General features: G+C 36.8%; 2 protein-coding genes and 1 long non-coding RNA gene across 4 annotated transcripts in view; 2 read left to right on the forward strand and 1 right to left on the reverse strand.

Annotated features, from left to right (window-relative positions):
• cfap91 (cilia and flagella associated protein 91) overlaps window positions 1–5,966 on the forward strand; it is a 34,103-nt gene extending 28,137 nt beyond the window's left edge. Inside the window, exon 17 of the mRNA XM_067410455.1 lies at window positions 5,264–5,966. Coding sequence (XP_067266556.1) covers window positions 5,264–5,517 — 254 coding nt within the window. The 3' untranslated portion in view covers window positions 5,518–5,966. The remainder of the gene's footprint in view (window positions 1–5,263) is intronic.
• On the reverse strand, window positions 4,719–12,015 carry LOC137036345 (uncharacterized). Its single transcript, XR_010897156.1, has 3 exons — window positions 7,898–12,015; window positions 5,934–5,969; window positions 4,719–5,440 (listed from the first exon to the last, which is right to left on the reverse strand). It is a non-coding gene; the product is annotated as an uncharacterized lncRNA (long non-coding RNA).
• Window positions 5,996–19,137, forward strand: part of nr1i2 (nuclear receptor subfamily 1, group I, member 2) — a 42,481-nt gene continuing 29,339 nt past the window's right edge. The window contains exon 1 of one of the 2 annotated variants that reach the window (XM_067410458.1): window positions 5,996–7,984. Coding sequence is in view for 1 of the 2 variants with exons in the window: in XM_067410460.1 (XP_067266561.1) it covers window positions 7,982–7,984 (3 nt within the window). In the remaining variant the exon portion in view is untranslated. The remainder of the gene's footprint in view (window positions 7,985–19,137) is intronic. The other variant, XM_067410460.1, reaches the window with a different exon arrangement.

Below are 19,137 nucleotides of genomic sequence, written 5' to 3' on the forward strand. Positions count from 1 at the left end.
AAAGTGCTTTACATAAAGAAGAAGAATAAAAATAGAACATAAGGAATAGAAATAACAGTAAAAACAGAGAATTTTGCTATCTGGATGGAAGAGCTAGGAAGTTTCAGGGAGTTTTGTTGTTGTTGTTGTTGTTGTCTGTCAGAGTGGATCTAAACAGATCTATCCATTAGAGCGGATCTAAATGGATCTTCCTCACACAACAGGACTGCTGTCTAGCTCTACCTGTTAAGGCACTTCAAACTGATAAACAAAGTTTCAGTCTCCCCTTTTGCCAAGACACTTCAAACTGCGCCACACAGCCCTACTCCCCCTTCCGGAGATATCTTATCTATGCAACCCAGTTATGATTTCCCCTTTGGAAAGTGTCCTGACTGTAATCCAGAGATATCTTAACCATGCACCACAGCTCAAATTTCCCCATGGTTTGTCCTTGTCCAAATTTACCAAATTTTAACCTAATCACAAATGCTTTCTTCCTAATTCTCCCAGCTCTTTCAACGAGACAGCAATATTTAAATGCATTAAAAGTCAGAAATAACAAGATGATACATAAAAGATATAAAATACATTAAAAATTAAATAAAAAAAAAAACAGGAAAAGGAATTAAAAGAATAAAAGATAATATGTATAAAATAAAATGCAAACAGTTCGGACATAGCACAGGGCTCAATCAGCAAATGCATAGATAAAAAGATATGTTTTGAGTCTGGATTTGAATGTGGCTACTGATGGAGCACACCTGATCTCTTCTGGAAGATGGTTCCAACTGCGGCTGGCGTAACAGCTAAAAGCAGACTCTCCCTGCTTTGAGTGAACCCTTGGTATTTCTAAGTGACTTGATCCTGATGATCTGAGTGATCTGTTTATCGGTTTATCGGTTTATATTCTATGAGCATACCTGCAATGTATTGAGGTACTAGGCCATTGAGTGATTTATAAACAAATAACAGTACTTTAAAATCAATTCTAAATGCAACTGGAAGCCAGTGCAAGGACCTGAGGACTGGTGTGATGTGTTCATATTTTCTGGTTCTACTCAGAATCCTGGCAGCATCGTTTTGTATGAGCTACAGCTGTCTTATGGTCTTTTTGGGAAGGCCAGTGAGGAGTCCATTACAATAATCCACCCTGCTGGTGATGAAAGCATGAACAAGTTTCTCTAAGTCTTGACTGTAGAAAAAGCATCTAAATCTTGCAATATATTTGAGATGATAATATGCTGATTTAGTTATTGTCTTTACATGGCTACTAAAACTCAGGTCTAACTCCAAAATCACACCAAGATTCCTGACTTGATTTTTAGTTGTTTGACCCCTAGAGTAAAGGTACGTGTTCACTTTGAGAACTTCATCTTTGTTTCCAAACATCTTTCTTTAACTGAAGGAAGTTTAGGCACATCCAATTTTTAATTTCATCAGTGCATTGGCACAGGGAGTCAATGGGGCTGTAGTCGTTAGGTGATAGGGCTAGGTAAATCTGGGTGTCATCTGCATAGCTGTGATATGCAATGTGGTTCTTTCTCATTATTTGGCTCAGTGGCAGCATATATAGGTTGAACAGGAGGGGTGCAAGTATTGAACCTTGAGGGACTCCGCATGTCATGGATGTCCCCTCTGACTTCTGGTCACCAATAATAACCTCTCCCTTCTAAGTATGACCTGAACCATTTAAGGACCATCTCAGAAAGTCCAACCCAGTTTTCCAGGATGTCAAGAAGTAATTTTGCACTGCTGTTGACTGTCTCCATGGTGCATTTTGTCTGCCATTCTTCCTGACTTTCACAGGAGCAATGTTATCAATAACATTCTGTACTTTTGAGTTGAAAAAATCAAGGAGAAAATCAACAGAGTCTGCAGATATGCTTGGTGTTAAATATACAGCTTTCATAAATTAGTATTCTCATTTAAGCATCGCATTTTGACCGAGATAGATCTAGCTTCAACAGTCGGAGAGATCAATATATCAAAGAAAATACAGAAATGATCAGATAGTGCTACATCCTTAACGACAATGGATGAAATGTTGGGACCCTTACTAATAATTAAATCTAGAGTGTGTCCATGATTGTGTGTAGGTCCATGTATGCTGAGTCAGATCAAAAGTATTAACAACTGTTAGGATTTTTTTGCCATACTGGATTCTGCATTTGCTATGTGGATGTTAAATCCCCAGTATCCCCAGTAATAGCAAAACAGTCAAACTGATAACAGTTCTGTAAAGTCCTCCACAAAGGCTGGAGAGTATTTTGGAGGCCTGTAAATAACTATAAGTAGAATGCAAGGAGCACCTTTTAACACAATACCCAAATATTCGAATGACAGTTAATCACCAAATGACACTTGCTTGCATTTAGACATCTTTAAATAGAGCAGCTACACCTCCACCTCTCCTAACAGCTCTGCAAACACTAAAGTTAGGAGGGGCTGTTTCATTCAGGATTGTTTAACTGCAACTTTCTTCAAGCCATGTTTCATTTAGAAGCATAAAATCTAGGTTGTTTGTGGTTAAGTCGTTAACTAGAAGTGCTTTATTTTGAAGTGAATGGATGTTTAAAAGTGCTAACTTAACAGTCTTATTTTCTGTCTCCCCAGTTATCTTATCTTGATGTGTAATAGGCAGCAGATTAACTGGGTTTGCCAAACGGTTTGAGAAGGCCTTAAGCTTTCTATCACGTAATAAAACAGAAATAGAGAAAGCAACAAGCACACTGGGTTCCCGCTTGTTCTGTAAACAGAAGAAATCGTTCTGTTTCCTACATACAACAACATTTAAATGAATATTTGTTTGCATGAAGGGATATCTGACCAAAAATGTACTTCCTCTCATTCATTTACTAATTACCATGTCCTACAATCCCATATGAAAAGCAGAAGAATGTTATACAATGCTTTCCATACAGTAAAAGTGGGTTGTGACAATGAACGTTAGCCTCTATAAATAACAACAAAAACATAAATGATCAGAAAGGAACATGAAAGTGTTCTTAAGTTAAGTGTTCTTACTTAATTGTGAAAGAAAAATATTTTGTTCAGTGGTGTTGTTAAAATGCAACACCAAACAAGTGGCAGCTATTAGAGTCTTCTACTAAGATCTTGGCTTTTGTTGGATATGAGTCAATACATTAGACTTTTAATGCTATTTTGTCTTTTTGTGACATTTCTGAATTTAACTGGAAACACAAGCATCATCATCATCCAAAAAAAAAGAAAAGAAAAAAAAAAAAAACATATAAAAACTAGTAAACTGTCATAACACCACACACTCTATTGTGAGCCTGACTTCTACTTGAAGCCACATTGCATACATTTTCCTAGATTTTATTACTAGATAACATATGATGAGTTATCTAGTGGCATTTATTTGCTTTAGAACCCACTGGAAATCAAACAATCAAACACAGTACAAAAATGGTTTATCGTACAAAAGTAAACAAAAAATGTCCCTAAAATCACAAACTGAAGTTAATTTAGTTTAATCATTTGAATATATGATCAAGTGTAGTAATACAAATTATTAAATATTTACAAACAATTTAAAATCATTAAAATACTATATTAATTTCTACAACCAGTTTTTCTTCAAACACACACACACACATAAAATAAAAAATTTCATATTTTCTTTAACCTTTGATCATGGTTTGAGGATGAGGGCATGTTACACAACCTGTCCATGTTGGCATCTGTCTAATTTGACTACTTTTACCAGATTAATTTGTTGCAAAACTTCATGCCTGTTATATTAACCATATTATAGTTGTGCTGATTTTCATTTCTTGTTCTTTTTTTGCCATTACAATATCTGTGCATCAGAAGCTGTAATTTTCCCCAAACATGGTGGGATGGTGTATAAAGCCCCTTAAAGGGTTAGTCCACCCAAAAATGACATTTCTGTCATTAATTACTCACCCTCATGTCATTTCAAACCCGTAAGACCTGTTCGTCTTCGGAACACAAATTAATATATTTTTTGTGAAATCCAAGGGTTTCTGAACCACACATAGGCAGCAACATCAAAGATGGTAAAGACATTGTTAAAACAGTCGATGTGACTACAGTTGTTCAACCTTAATGTTATGAAGTGATGAGAATAGTTTTTGTGCACAAAAACAAAATAAAAATACAGACTTTATTCAACATTTTCTTCTATCCCCTGTCATTCTCTTATGCTGTTGACATAGTAAACACAGTGCAGTGCTTCCTGGTTCTACGTCAGAACGCCGACTCCTGGCCAGCTCCTGCGTCAGCATCACACACATGCGTTGTGTGTGCCGGCGTTCTGATGGAAACACATTGAACTAACCCTAAACTAGGAAAAATATATTTCATTGTTTTTGTGTTCATTGTGATCGAACGCAAACTTTCTCAGAGGAACGCATACACACAAGTTTCTCAGGGGAAAGCAAAACACTTGCGAGAGAATGCAAAAGCATTAACTCCTTTATGTTTTTGCCCATAACACAACTGTTTAGCTCAGAAACTAAATTAATTGTCTATTTACACTAATTGCAAATAGCATCCCATGTTGGCCAAAGCCATTTACACTAGCTATGCCCACCAATGGGCAACTCAACTTTTAAAAAAGACACAAAGAATTCAATGTCTTTAGTGGCGCAGTAGTGAGTAAGACTCACAGATCTGGCTTTTAATGCGATCAACGCATGTTTCGAATCCCCCTATTTCAATACAAATGGAAATAATGTTCTAAAAGTGGAAATAAACTGCGAATGAGTGTTTAATAATATTAAAAGTGTTTATTGGGTAGGGTTAGGGAAAGGTATTGGGAGTTATCCTCCCAATAATGCAGCATTCATTTAATAAATTTAATAAATATAATCATTGATACTCTATGATATTATTGCATCCTGTAATGTACAAAAATACTGTGGTACAAATGGTATCAATATAAAGTACAGATAGCATCTAATTATTATTTACAAATAGAATCTATCGCTATTTTCACCTAGTGTAAATAGCATATCACAAAGAAAATGTCACTTCGTGTAAATAGAATATACTGTTATTTTCACTTAGTGTAAATAGCATCTAGTGCAAATAGCCACTGCCTTTTATTTTTCCTCTGAATACTTAAGTTCCCCAAATCATCATATACATATCAGTTTAATTTATTTCTGTTATTTTTCCATTTAGAAGGGTTTTTTTTTTTTTTGTCTGCCACTCTATCAGAACAGACATACAAGCCAATCTTTGGTTAAAGCCCACCAGTTGAAAACCACTTTAAAAATTGCTCATTCTCTTTTAGTTCGTCAGAGCCAGAGAAGGCATCTGCAAGCAGCTCGTTCAATCATCAGTTGCAGTCCAGGATCTTCTGCGGTCTCCCAGCCCCCATCACCCTCAGACAGAGCCTCTTCTGCAGTCCTGAATGACATACTCAGCCAAGTAGAGGAGGCCGTTCCCAGAACCATGACCCCAAGAGACCCTGGACCAACACAAAACAATCTGTCCAGTGATCCAACAGCAGACACGCATGAGGGGAATGGAAAACATGCAGATTAAGCCAAAGGGCAGCACTACAAAACATTAAAAAGTCCTAAATGTTAGCATTGGCTGTTAAGTTGTCTTTTTTTTTCTACTGTACTTGTATAGGCACAATGAGTGACAGAGTGAATGAACTATACAGCAGCTTGAGTCCAAAGTCAAAAGTTGATGGTTACACAATAAACCCAACATTTAATTTATCATTATAAAAAAGTTAGTTCCTATCCTTGATTCTGATTGGTCAATAGCTGTGTTTTATTCAGATAAAACACGGCTATGACCGCTTCACCCTGTGTATCACTAGTAAACAACACACTTAGCAACCACTCTTAACAACGTAAACTCTATGTTCTCAATTGATATTGTTCATTGAAGCTTACTGTATTATGTAGAAGAGTATTGTGAGAAAGACATCGACTGAGTGAGTTTATTACCTGCATTCAGTTTTAGCATTTTCCTTCAGGTCAGTCCTATGTTGATAAAAAAAAAAATCTATTTAAATGTATGATGTATTATCTTGTCCTTTTAACAGTTAAGGGGTTTTCCCATGACTGACAGCACTAGTCAAAGCATTTGTCAGTTGTGTTTTGTTCCGTGTTCACAACAATTCAGTCTTTTCAATGTAAAAGTCTTTGCTACTGACTGACACACTCATAAAGACAGTCTTTGCCGACATCTAATGGCGTAATAATGTAACTTCTGTTGCTGTTCACGTTCAGGGACTATTTTTTCTGGCGGAAGGAAGGCTAGTATAGGTTAGTATAAGTTTAATTCATGGAAGTTGTGTTGATACATATTTTTGGCTTTAATATTTGTATTGTGTGGTAACTGTTTTATAAAAGCAATTAGGTACTCGAGGCTAGTGCTGTATCGTGAATAAATCGTGGCTGAAGGGCATTGTTTAGCACGACGCAAAGCAGGCTTATTCACGATACAGCACGGCGTCTTGTACATTATTGCTTACGTAAATTACACAATTTTACATTAGTAATGGAACACATTAAAGTCTGTAGACTATTCTGTATTCTTTAGTATAGCACAGCTAAAAGCAGATACTTTTAGACACATTTTCATCTTTATGGAAAATAATTTCAGGTACATGTAGATATAGACCTACAGTACTGTATGTGTGTTAAGCACTGATAGCCTGGGTGGCTTTTTCTGACCATAAGGTCCATTAGATCCTATCTGAGAAAGGGGACAGTATCTCCTGAAATTATCTAGAATGATAAGAGAGATTTATTAGGCCTATTATACCCTGTTTCTCGCATAGCCCAACAGAGGATCTGTAGATCTTATGTTCCTTCTAAAAACCACGAACAGCTTAACCAGTTACTAAATACAAACTCATTTGCGTTTACATGATGAAAGCTCAAATTCCAATAATATTGCCTTCTGCTTAGATCATCCATAATTAGCAGGCAATACTAATTACAGTGTCCAATCCTGCTGCTGCAGGGCCAACATCCTGATGATTTTGGTTCAAACTTGCCAAAAACACACTTGCCAGTAATCCTGAAGACTCTGATTAGCTGATTCAGGTTTGCTTAATGAGAATTAAACTTTTTTTAAGAAGACTTTTTGTATTTTTTGATATATTACAGATCACTGCATTTTGATTTAAATGTATATTTTTGAATTTGTTGCATTTTTAAACTGTGTTTGGCAATTTTACATATTTTGAATGTAATGAATGTCCTGAGAATCCAGATTTCCTTTAGATGTATTTTTATTTTGATGAATTTATTTATTTTTAACATAAAGAGGGCTTTTGTATGTAGGACATGTCCCTTATCTCAAGAATCAGTGAGTGTATTAAACCTAAAATGATTAACAAAATTAAGTTTATATTTTATTTGGTTAAAGTTTAACACTGGCATAAGTCTAATACCGAGAAGTGTAAATTAGCAATGTTGCTATAATCCATCTTGTTTACATATTGTATCTTATATTATTTATTAACATGCATTGTCCCTATCAAATAAATAAAGTACAGTAAAGGTGTAGAATGATTGAGGAATATCAATACAGCGCTGCCTAAAAACGTACGTACTGCAATAGTAGTTGCATAATTTTCTATTAAAAAAAAGCATAATACAATCCCCAGTTTGCCCCGCCTGTGATTGGCTGTGTTTTCATCCGTTTCCCTTCCCTCTTGACGTCCAGACGGTCCTATCTATCGACTGATCAGGCAATTAGGAAAATAAGCAACAGCATTCGTCTCTGTAGCGAGAACGTAGGACATGTTCTCTCGTTTTCCCGTCAAGCGTGTCCTTTGCAGGACATCTGTAACCAGGAAGTAAAAGTGTCTCACGTATAACACACACATCAGTTGTGTGAACTCCTGTATACGTGCTTTAAAAATCAGGACTGTAACTCTGTAAATGTGAAACCTTACCGTGACATGATTTGTGTCGGAACCAGGGCTCGGTGTGCATGGTCGTATTGAAGCATTATGTGAATGTCCTGTTGCTGATATGACATGGTAAGTGACTGTTTTTATTTACAAAAGTAAAGTAGATCGCGAGACGTGACAACAACTGTTGTGCAACATGCAGCGCAAATAATGGTGTTGCTTGTAAACTATGGGAATGAATTTCATCACTGTGTGTGTTTGACGGGATTTTAATAAGACTGTACTGTTGAGACGTCGTCTCAGAGGTCATAAAGCGACAAATCGAGCGATTTACACACTTATCCTGTCAGTATGCATACATACTGTGAAATATGTGCTGAACTTGACTGTGACTGTAAATGGGTTAAAGACTCAAATAAATAAATAACACAAATAAAACATAAATATACATTACAATAGTATTATTTATACAGTTTAACACATTTGTCATGTATCTGTAATATAAAAAAAGATGCTAAAATTCTGTTCTATCGGTGTCAGGTCAGCATTATGTTCTCACTAATATAGTGCAACGAACCTGTGTGTAAACTGTTTTGACATGCTTTGTGGGGACTCTCTTCATAATATAGTGTCTTTATCATTGCATTATGAGCTGTCTTCATAAATCAAATGGCACAATAAACATGCAATGTTTTATTAAAAATGGCCAAAAGTATTCTGTGAGAGTTGTGATTAGAGATTAGGGGATTGAAAATATAACTTAGTATACAAAATAATTACGCCTGTGGAAAGTGTTCATAAGATGTGCCAACATGTGTGTGAACATCCACATTTCCTTTTTTTGTAAACCTTTTCTCTGAAATTTGTTACCCTAGCCTTTGCTAAAGTTTTCCAACTGTTAGGAAATATTATTTAACTTAATAACTCATAATATATATTTAGAAATAGCCTGTATAATTAAATTCTCATTACTGAAACAGAAGATCTCTCTACTGCAACTGGCCTTAAATTGTTGCGGTAAGTGAGAACAGCATTGCGGAGGATGAGGTACCTTAGCATATTTTATTAAATTCAGAGAAGTCATGATGATTTAGCCAACTTTTAATTCAATGTACATAATTAGACATTAATGAAGTACATTTTTCACAGGAAATTGTTAATTTAAAGTTTTTCTGTTACAGTAATGATAGTCAAAATGTTGTCTGACAAGAGAATTTTTAACTGGATTAATATAAACAGATCTGACTACATGGTAGCCATCTTTGAGGTTCTAGCAAATTTGTTGCTTAGTTCAAAATCAAGATTTAATTAAAAATGTGTGTGTGTGTGTGTGTGTGTGTGTGTGTGTGTGTGTGTGTGTGTGTGTGTGTCCTTAAAAAATGTTGCAGAGGATGAGAACATCAGTCATGGTCGCTTATTTTTTCCACTATTTTTTCATTTATTATTGTATATTATACATTAATACATTTGAAAACATCTATTAGAACATCCATATATAATTGTGTCAAGGTAAATACAAAAGTAGTAAATGTGGTAAAATACAAAAGTAATTCATTTATATGTTACAATTACTTGTTGTTCAGTTTATTATGATGTTTTTATATGTTACTTAAATACATGTTTAGTATTTAAATCATTAGTGCCGTGGTGTTTTATTATTTTTTTAAAATATATAACATTCTATCGCAGTCATGGCTGTAGGGTGGACAGCTCTGCATAACAGCTGCGCTTATATTCATTTTTGTGTAATATTAATTTTATACATTACTTAAATAAAGTCATTTAAATGACCCATTAGCCCAATATTAAATTAAATGAAAATCCTATATTATCCAGAAAGGATTTATTTTGCTGTAGAGACAGGCTGGCCGTACTTTATAACTGCATTTTATGTATAGATATACTAACCAAAATATATGCACATTAAATGTTTGAGTAAAAAAAACAAAAAAACAACAACTTATACTTAAATTATTTTACAGCTTCCACTAAGAAAAATAGCTCATTACATTATAGAAATCAGCCTAACAACAAGATAATGAAATTACTTTATGTATTATTATGCAGTCCTGTTCTTCAATTTTAATGGGATATTTCACCCAGATTGTTATTTTTGAAATTATGTCATTTAAGTCATAATTTACTCAATATCAAGTCATTCCAAAACGTAAGTTTCTTCTGTGGAACATTAAAAAAATAATGATTTTGAGAATTTTTAATTGTATTTATTTATTTATTTTTGTCCATACAAAGGAAGTCAGTAGGCACTTTGTTATTTGGGTCACAACCTTCTACAAAATATCTTACGTTGTTTTCCACTGAAGAAAGTAGGTCATAGGTTTGGAACAACGTGGGCGATTAAATGATGACAGAATTTTAATTTTGGAGTGATCTATCCAATTAAGTTCTCATGCAGCTCTTTGTGTCTCTTCTGGTTTCATTAATCTTACATAGCAATGCCTTTTTTTATTATTATTTATTTATTTTTATTTTTTGCTTTAACTGGACACTTCTGAGCTTCTAGCTGCTTGAAAGCTTTTTGTGTTTATAATAAAATTAATGCTGAAGTCTTCCAAGGCCAAACTGTCTGAAACAGTTTTGAAAAGAAATATGGCTGGTATTGCTCACATTAGTATGAAAAGACAGAGAAAGGGTGGACTGATACAAGAGACCTGAAAGTAGCACCATTACGTTCAGTTATACACAATTACCCGGATGAACAGTCACGGTTCAGAACTATTTGACCACTGAATGACATGACTGATCCGAATCAGTTTTTGAGAAAGCTGTGTATGATATGGAGTTACTTACGAATCAGGCTAAATTAGTCAGTTTGTATAGTTGTGCTATATAAAATAGATAGAATAGAATAGAATAGATTTGGGACGGATAACTTCAAAAACACTTTGTTTTTTTTTCCTTAAAGGATAAGAATAAGGAGATGTATTGCCCAGTTGTTGTTGTTTTTTTTCCCCCCAGCTTTAGTTGCATAAAAAACTTCTTGTGCAGTACAATGAATAAGTATAATGCATTTAACATTCAGCACAATACAGATTGAAAGCAAGAAATTAGAATTTCATTCATTATTTAATAAAAAATAACCTCAATGGCCTGAGCAAGGATTAGGCCGTTTAATTATTTGGCCGGAAATTTAAGTAGTTTTAAAAACGTGCCATAGAAAAAAATAAATAAAAATGGTGTGTATCTTGAGACAAAACAATGGCACTGACTTAAAATATATGCCAGTGCAAGTTGCTTTCAGTTAAAACAGATCAAACAGATGCATTTCAGTTCAGACTTAAGCCTGGTCTGTGAAACCAGGGAATATTTGTAAGCCTATTTCAGTTTGAATATCTGAGGAATGCTTTGTGCAGTTTGGCCTGTTTCTGACATGTTGACCCAGTTCAGTTAGAACATGCTGTTCAAATGCAGCGCTCTGTTCTGTTGTTTGGACATTCAGTAAAGTTGCTTTTCCCATAGGGAAGTTTGTTATTACTGTAAATGTCATTCAAATACAAATTGTACACAATTAATACACAACATTTAAAAAAAACAGGTTGATAATTCCATGCAGTGTTTGGTAATGAAGCACATATTGTTATGGCCCTTCAATTTTTAGAAATTAAACTGGGGTTAATTTCTAAGTACATGGGTTAAGTTTTATGTGTTATCTGTTTAGTTATTGTAAATGTTTTAATTTATTCTAGAAATGTCATTGTAATCATTGTAATATTTGCATCAAGTTGTGATTGATTAAATTTACACAGAATCAAAAACAAAAAATGCATTTAAAAATGCCCTTATTATGCTATTTTAAAGGTTCTTAAAGGGTTAGTTTACACAAAAATGAAATTTTTTGTCAATAATTACTCTCCCTCATGTCGTTCTTCACCTGTAAGACCTTTGTTCATCTTTGGACCACAAATTAAGATATTTTTGATGAAATCTGAGTGACTCCTATCCTATCATAATGACTCCTCCATATATAGCCATCACTTTCAGGGTCCAGAAAGATATTAAAGACATCGTTAAAACAGTCGACGTGACTGCAGTGGTTAAACATAAATTTTATGAAGCGGCAAGAATACTTTTGTGCACAAAAACAAAACAAAAATAACGACTTTATTCAACAACCTCTTCTCTTCCCTGTCATTATCCTTATGCAGGTGACGCAGTAAGCACAGTGAAGGCTTTCGTGTTTACATCTGAACGCAGGCTCAGTATTGGCCAAAGCTGATCACATGAGCAGCACGACGCATGAATACGGTGCTGACGCAGGAGCCGGCTAATAATGAGTCGCCGTTCTGACAGAGAGCCTGGAAGCGCTGGATGTAAACAGCGTATGAAAATGACACAAAAGCTTCAGCTTCCTAAAGCTCAGCGACTGTACACACTGTACAGACAGTAACAATGGCGTTGATTTTACCATATCAATCCGATCGCGAGTCCAAAGATGAAATATCGGAACACTAGTTATTTAACCCGAACCTCCGCAAGGATGACTTGAGCAGGACGTTTCTCAGTGATATGCTACTTAGTTTGACTTTCATCATGAGATGTTGCAACTGCAATTCTTCTACATCAGCATTAACAAGTATATGTCCATCAACAAACCGATGTGTATATATTTATAATTTATTGTGGTGCACATGTGGGAACTGTATTATTAACTGCATCAAAAATTGTGCTAACGTTAGCCAAGTACTAAAGTAAATGACTGATGTAACGTAAAATTCGTAAAACAAATCTTGCTCCATTCTTATCATTACTCAGTAAGAGCAGTAAGTACAACAGATAATCTGCATTAATGGACACAATTTTAGGTAATAGTGAGCCACAGTTGATTAGCAAAAGTATTTCAGTAAGACCGTAATAACGTGAGTTAGTTGGTTAGCCCGGAGACCTACACAGTATAAAACATGTATTTTGAACATCCTGTAGAAAATATATACATCAATAATTAATCATACTAAGAGGCTGTGATTCTGAGGAGCACGTTGGTCCAATTAAAGTAGCTATTGTTCTCTCTAATCCCATTGAGGCCTCACAGAGATTTGAGGAGCAATCATGAAAATGTTATTCTGCTGTTGTATCGCTGACTCTTCACATCCTCATCCTTTGGAAGAGTTAACAAAAAGAATTTGCTTTTGCAGAGCAGAAAAAAGCATCTTCTCGACATATTGTGTACACAATACGAACCAGCTACTGCGTTTGAGGGCGGGTCAAAGTAGACATTGTTCGCAGATAGCCAATGAAGACTTTATGTGGCCATTAGGCAAATGTGTTCATTTGTGATGTGTGGCCATCACGGAAGTGGGATTCGAATTCCTAACTACTCATTTAGGTTGTTTAGTCAATTCTTTCATTTGAGAGACAATAACTTTATTTATCATGCACTTTCAGCTTTACAACTTTGCAGATCGTTTACATTCACAGACAGCTACATTATACATTCTATGAAATAGTAATATTCAAAAAAGCATAATAGGTGCACTTTAAGATTGGAAAACATCTCAGGTTACATATGTAACCATGGTTCCCTGAGAACAGGGAATGAGACTCTGCATTTACTGCATATGGGGAGCGTCATACGTGAACTGGTGTCTGAAAGCTAAGGAATCAAACCACTTCAATCCTATTGGCCGGCGACAGCCTATGACATCATTACAGCATGACCGGGAAGTATATAAGGAGCGCCTAGAGAATCAGTCAGTATCTTATCATCTTGAGGGACTGTTCAGCAGGCAGCATGGCAGAGCAACGCAGAGTCTCCTTCCCTGTTCTCAGGGAACCATGGTTACATATGTAACCTGAGATGTTCCCTTTCGAAAGGGAACTCTACTCTGCATTTACCGCATATGGGGAACGATATACCAACACTGCCATGTTTGAGGAGAGTGCATGCCAAGATGGCTAGACAAATATCCAGCAGTTTCAAGCGAAACGCCAGATAGCAACTCACCCTCGGGTCACACAAAGGCTGTCAGTGACAGCATTCCCTATGGCCAACAGCCAAAGCTGAACCTCAAAGAGGCTTTCCGTAGAAAGCCTATCAAGGTCGCTCAAAGGCTTCTGGGACCAAATGTTCCACAGAAAGAAAGTCCCTTTAAGGGAATGTGGCCAAGGAACTGAAGGGAACCCTGGCCAGTCACTAGAAGGGGGACATAGTCACCCCAATGCCACCAGGGAGACCTACCTAACCTGACATAGGACAGACTCAGTCTTGGCCAACCCTGTCTGAATACAGAGTCTCAATAAATGCATTCTTCAGAGAAGACAGCAAGTAAGAGAGACTCAAACCCACACATAGAGACAGGCATCCTGGAGAGCAGAACTCGGCTGAATGCTATGAGCCCTCTTATTGAGGGGAGTATACTCTGTTCAATCCTAGGATCTTCTCAGCACCTGGTTATAGCACTGAGGAGGCTGTGCGCTAAGAAACCCTGATACAGGGGAGCACAAACCAGCCTGGGGGCTGATCCTCAACGGGAGGCCTCATAGAAGCCTTTAACCAATGATCAGCTTAGGGAGCTAAGCACTATTACAAAAACAACCCTAGCAGGGGAGTACAAATCTCAACCTAACAGATAGACCATACTGTAGGAAAATAATCATGGAGGCCAGAGAGGGGTCTACAACTTGACAAAAGCTCTATGTGGAGTTGAAACTACAAGAATAAACCATATGACTTCAGTAACATCAGATAAGACTGTAAAGTGCAAACATAACAGTCCACCTAACACAATCCAACAAGCAGTGTACTCAGTAAAAGAACCTTTTTACTATTTAAAGCAAGAGGAGTACAACATGCGGCATCATGAACTAAAGGAGGCCCAAAAACCGGGCATACAATTTCAGTCAAACACGTGGCGTCAGCTTGTGGAAGTGTTTCAAGCTCCAGGAAGGACAAATAACCGAACTACAGGGAGGTTAATAAGTCAACTGGGGCCCTGGTCAACCAGCAGCGTACTCAGTAAAACACCTCTAACTCTCTCAGTGAGAGGAGCACACTATTACATACACCAACATGCTCTCAAAGGAGGCCTCGAGGGCCTACTACCCATAAACAAGCGGCGTTATTCTAGTGGCCACTAAAGTTCTAGGAGCAAAATAGAACCAACCTACTTACAAGGTAGCAACTTAGCTCAACTAGAGCTAAAGGATAAACATAAACCATGCTCTAGGAAGCAAAATGTAAAAAAACGAATGCAGTAAGGTTTATTACAGAAAGCTCATCCTGAGAGGTCAGCCACTCAGTAACGTACTCAGTAAAAGCACTTTTACTCTCGAAGTGAGAGAAGTACACAACCAAACTCCAATATGCTACACAGGATGCCCAGAAGGCCTACAACTTGCAAGCGCGTGGCATCAGCTAGTGGCAATCATGACCACACCAGCCAGCAGGCCATGTACTCAGTAAAAACACCTTAACTCTTAAAACATGAGGAGTACATACTCCGCCACAAAACTCTATGAGAGGCCTTGACCGGTGGCAGTGATGGGTCTTACATAACAAACACAAAACTGCCAACATGTAATCTGAAAGGAGGCCTAAACGGGGCCTACAACTCCAGCCACACGTGGCGCCAACTAGTGGTTATAGAAGGGGACCAAGCTCAAAAGGGAACCAGTTCTAACCCAGCAGACAGTTGTGGGTAACTAGCTTAACACAACCTGAGCTTAGTCTACACATGAACCCTAGAGGACGGAAGCTAAAAAGCTAGCACCGTAACTCAAACTTGAATGTTAATTCAAGGGGCTCAGGGGAACGACAAATTCATAGCATGAATAAAGTTCTAGAGAGTGGGGCCTAGCATACACCACATATACTTATCTATGCAAAGATATGGGCCTACCACCTGAGACCACAGCACCAGGGAGGCTAATAACAGCCTGCTACCCTAGCTGTTAACCTCAGCCATTGCACCTACATAAACAAGGGGAAAATGGGCATACGGCCTAACAACTCCCTCAGGAGGAGGCCAGAACCTAACAAGGGATAGTAATTTACAGAAGGTGATATATATCAATAAACACCAAACCTTTAGCCTGGGCCACACGCATAGCAATGCCTGGGCTTCACCTCTGAATCTCCATAGATAAGAGGAAATAAAGCGAAGCTCAACAAGCAAACAATGTCAGGCGGCCGATTAAGGCACACCTAGACATAGATACTAACTGAAGTGACGAGTGTTAACTCAAACTTACTCTAGCAAGCAACAGAAGAGAAGATACTTTAAACAACAGGTGGCTAAGAGGTGACCATTTTGTGGCCTGTACAAATATCATTCTAGCCAACCTATCAAACTTGCTCCGAAAAAGGAGGAGGCGCCCGAGCGGCCATACTGGACCTCTGGCCCTGTCTCTGAGCCTGAGCTCGAGACGGACCAGCCTCCTGGCTGTCTACATGCTCAGGAAAAACAAGGTCATCATATTTTAAAACAAAATATAGACCCAGCCTACCTTCCTGTGGCTCGAATACCGAGATTTATATTGGAGTAAAAAGGCTTCTCAAAAAAGAATAACAGCATGTTCTCTAACCAATACGACCATATAACAATATGTAATCATGTGATCATGCAATCGTGGGTTCGATCCCAGGAAACACATGTGCTCATAAGGTGTAAATCACTAAGGTTAGGTTTAGGGATGGGGTGGGTGTAGTCGTTAATAAAAAAAAAAATTGTTTTGCTAAATGGAAATAGGAGAAATGGTGTAAAAAGTCCACACATTGCATTTAAATGAACACACATTTTGATTGGTAATGACAGTCACACGTCATTTCATGACGACAGATGTAACACTACACTGTCATTATTTTTATGCCAGCTAGAGGGCGCATGACTTAAAACGTAAATATAGGTCATAATAAGGTGCTTGAAAAACAACCTATAAGGTCTTTTGTTTTTTTTGTTTTTTTGGAGGACAGACTCAAGAATAAATGTAGGGCGGGACTTGATTTTTACCATTAGGAATTGATTGGACAATTGGGTGGCTGTGGTTTGCTATTGCTGTGATGTCATGTGAGTGACATGTTGATCGCACCTTTGATCGCCAAGTCAATGTTGATTCTTGTTTTATTACGAGGTCTGTCGCGTTTTTTTTTTTTTTTTTTAAACTGGTGATTCTCCGGATTTTTGGAGATTTAGCTGCTCCACTTAAAACTCATAGCTCATTGTGTCAACTAACCTATTTCCCTCCCACACCATACACAATTACGAAGTAGCCGGAGCAACTTTTTTTTTTCTATTTATGGATATGATGAGACACGCACAGGCAAGTGTATGTACACAATTTCCTGCAAAACCATTCAGACAGGTCTAAAAATGAAAACACTTTACAAAAAGGTCTCATTTGTTGACATTAATGTATTAAATAACATGATAACAATACATTTGCTACTATATTTATTAATCTTTGTTAACATTAGTTTATAGCAATACAGCAGTTCATTGTTTGTTCATGTTACTTCACAGTGCATTAACTAATGTTAACAAATACAACTTTAGATTTTAATAATGTATTAGTAAATGTTGAAATTAACATTAACTAAGATTAATAAATACTGTAGAAGTCTTGTTCATTACTTATTGTTAACTAATATAGTTAACTAATGTCAACTAATGAAACCTTATTGTAAAGTGTTACATTCAATTATCATGTCAGGGTATGACAACAAACCATGTTTTAGAAGAAAGATTTATGATGTATGGTCTCAGTTTTTTTTTTTAATTTTTGGTTTAAAAGAAGGTTACATAGTGAACCATGTCGATACAGGCTGTTAATGTTGTCCCTAATGTGATTTTAGTGTTCTCTGTCCCTCCCCCCTTTATCTCGCTCTCGCTATCTCTTCCTGTCTCTCTCCCCCTCCCACTCCCCCTCCCCAACAAAAGAATTTCAAGTGTTAACTCAAACTTACTCTAGCAAGCAACAGAAGAGAAGATACTTTAAACAACAGGTGGCTAAGAGGTGACCATTTTGTGGCCTGTACAAATATCATTCTAGCCAACCTATCAAACTTGCTCCGAAAAAGGAGGCGGCGCCCGAGCGGCCATACTGGACCTCTGGCCCTGTCTCTGAGCCTGAGCTCGAGACGGACCAGCCTCCTGGCTGTCTACATGCTCAGGAAAAACAAGGTCATCATATTTTAAAACAAAATATAGACCCAGCCTACCTTCCTGTGGCTCGAATACCGAGATTTATATTGGAGTAAAAAGGCTTCTCAAAAAAGAATAACAGCATGTTCTCTAACCAATACGACCATATAACAATATGTAATCATGTGATCATGCAATCGTGGGTTCGATCCCAGGAAACACATGTGCTCATAAGGTGTAAATCACTAAGGTTAGGTTTAGGGATGGGGTGGGTGTAGTCGTTAATAAAAAAAAAAATTGTTTTGCTAAATGGAAATAGGAGAAATGGTGTAAAAAGTCCACACATTGCATTTAAATGAACACACATTTTGATTGGTAATGACAGTCACACGTCATTTCATGACGACAGATGTAACACTACACTGTCATTATTTTTATGCCAGCTAGAGGGCGCATGACTTAAAACGTAAATATAGGTCATAATAAGGTGCTTGAAAAACAACCTATAAGGTCTTTTGTTTTTTTTGTTTTTTTGGAGGACAGACTCAAGAATAAATGTAGGGCGGGACTTGATTTTGACCATTAGGAATTGATTGGACAATTGGGTGGCTGTGGTTTGCTATTGCTGTGATGTCATGTGAGTGACATGTTGATCGCACCTTTGATCGCCAAGTCAATGTTGATTCTTGTTTTATTACGAGGTCTGTCGCGTTTTTTTTTTTTTTTTTTAAACTGGTGATTCTCCGGATTTTTGGAGATTTAGCTGCTCCACTTAAAACTCATAGCTCATTGTGTCAACTAACCTATTTCCCTCCCACACCATACACAATTACGAAGTAGCCGGAGCAACTTTTTTTTTTCTATTTATGGATATGATGAGACACGCACAGGCAAGTGTATGTACACAATTTCCTGCAAAACCATTCAGACAGGTCTAAAAATGAAAACACTTTACAAAAAGGTCTCATTTGTTGACATTAATGTATTAAATAACATGATAACAATACATTTGCTACTATATTTATTAATCTTTGTTAACATTAGTTTATAGCAATACAGCAGTTCATTGTTTGTTCATGTTACTTCACAGTGCATTAACTAATGTTAACAAATACAACTTTAGATTTTAATAATGTATTAGTAAATGTTGAAATTAACATTAACTAAGATTAATAAATACTGTAG

This window comes from Chanodichthys erythropterus, chromosome 14, assembly GCF_024489055.1.
Source record: "Chanodichthys erythropterus isolate Z2021 chromosome 14, ASM2448905v1, whole genome shotgun sequence".
Taxonomy (NCBI): Eukaryota; Metazoa; Chordata; class Actinopteri; order Cypriniformes; family Xenocyprididae; genus Chanodichthys; species Chanodichthys erythropterus.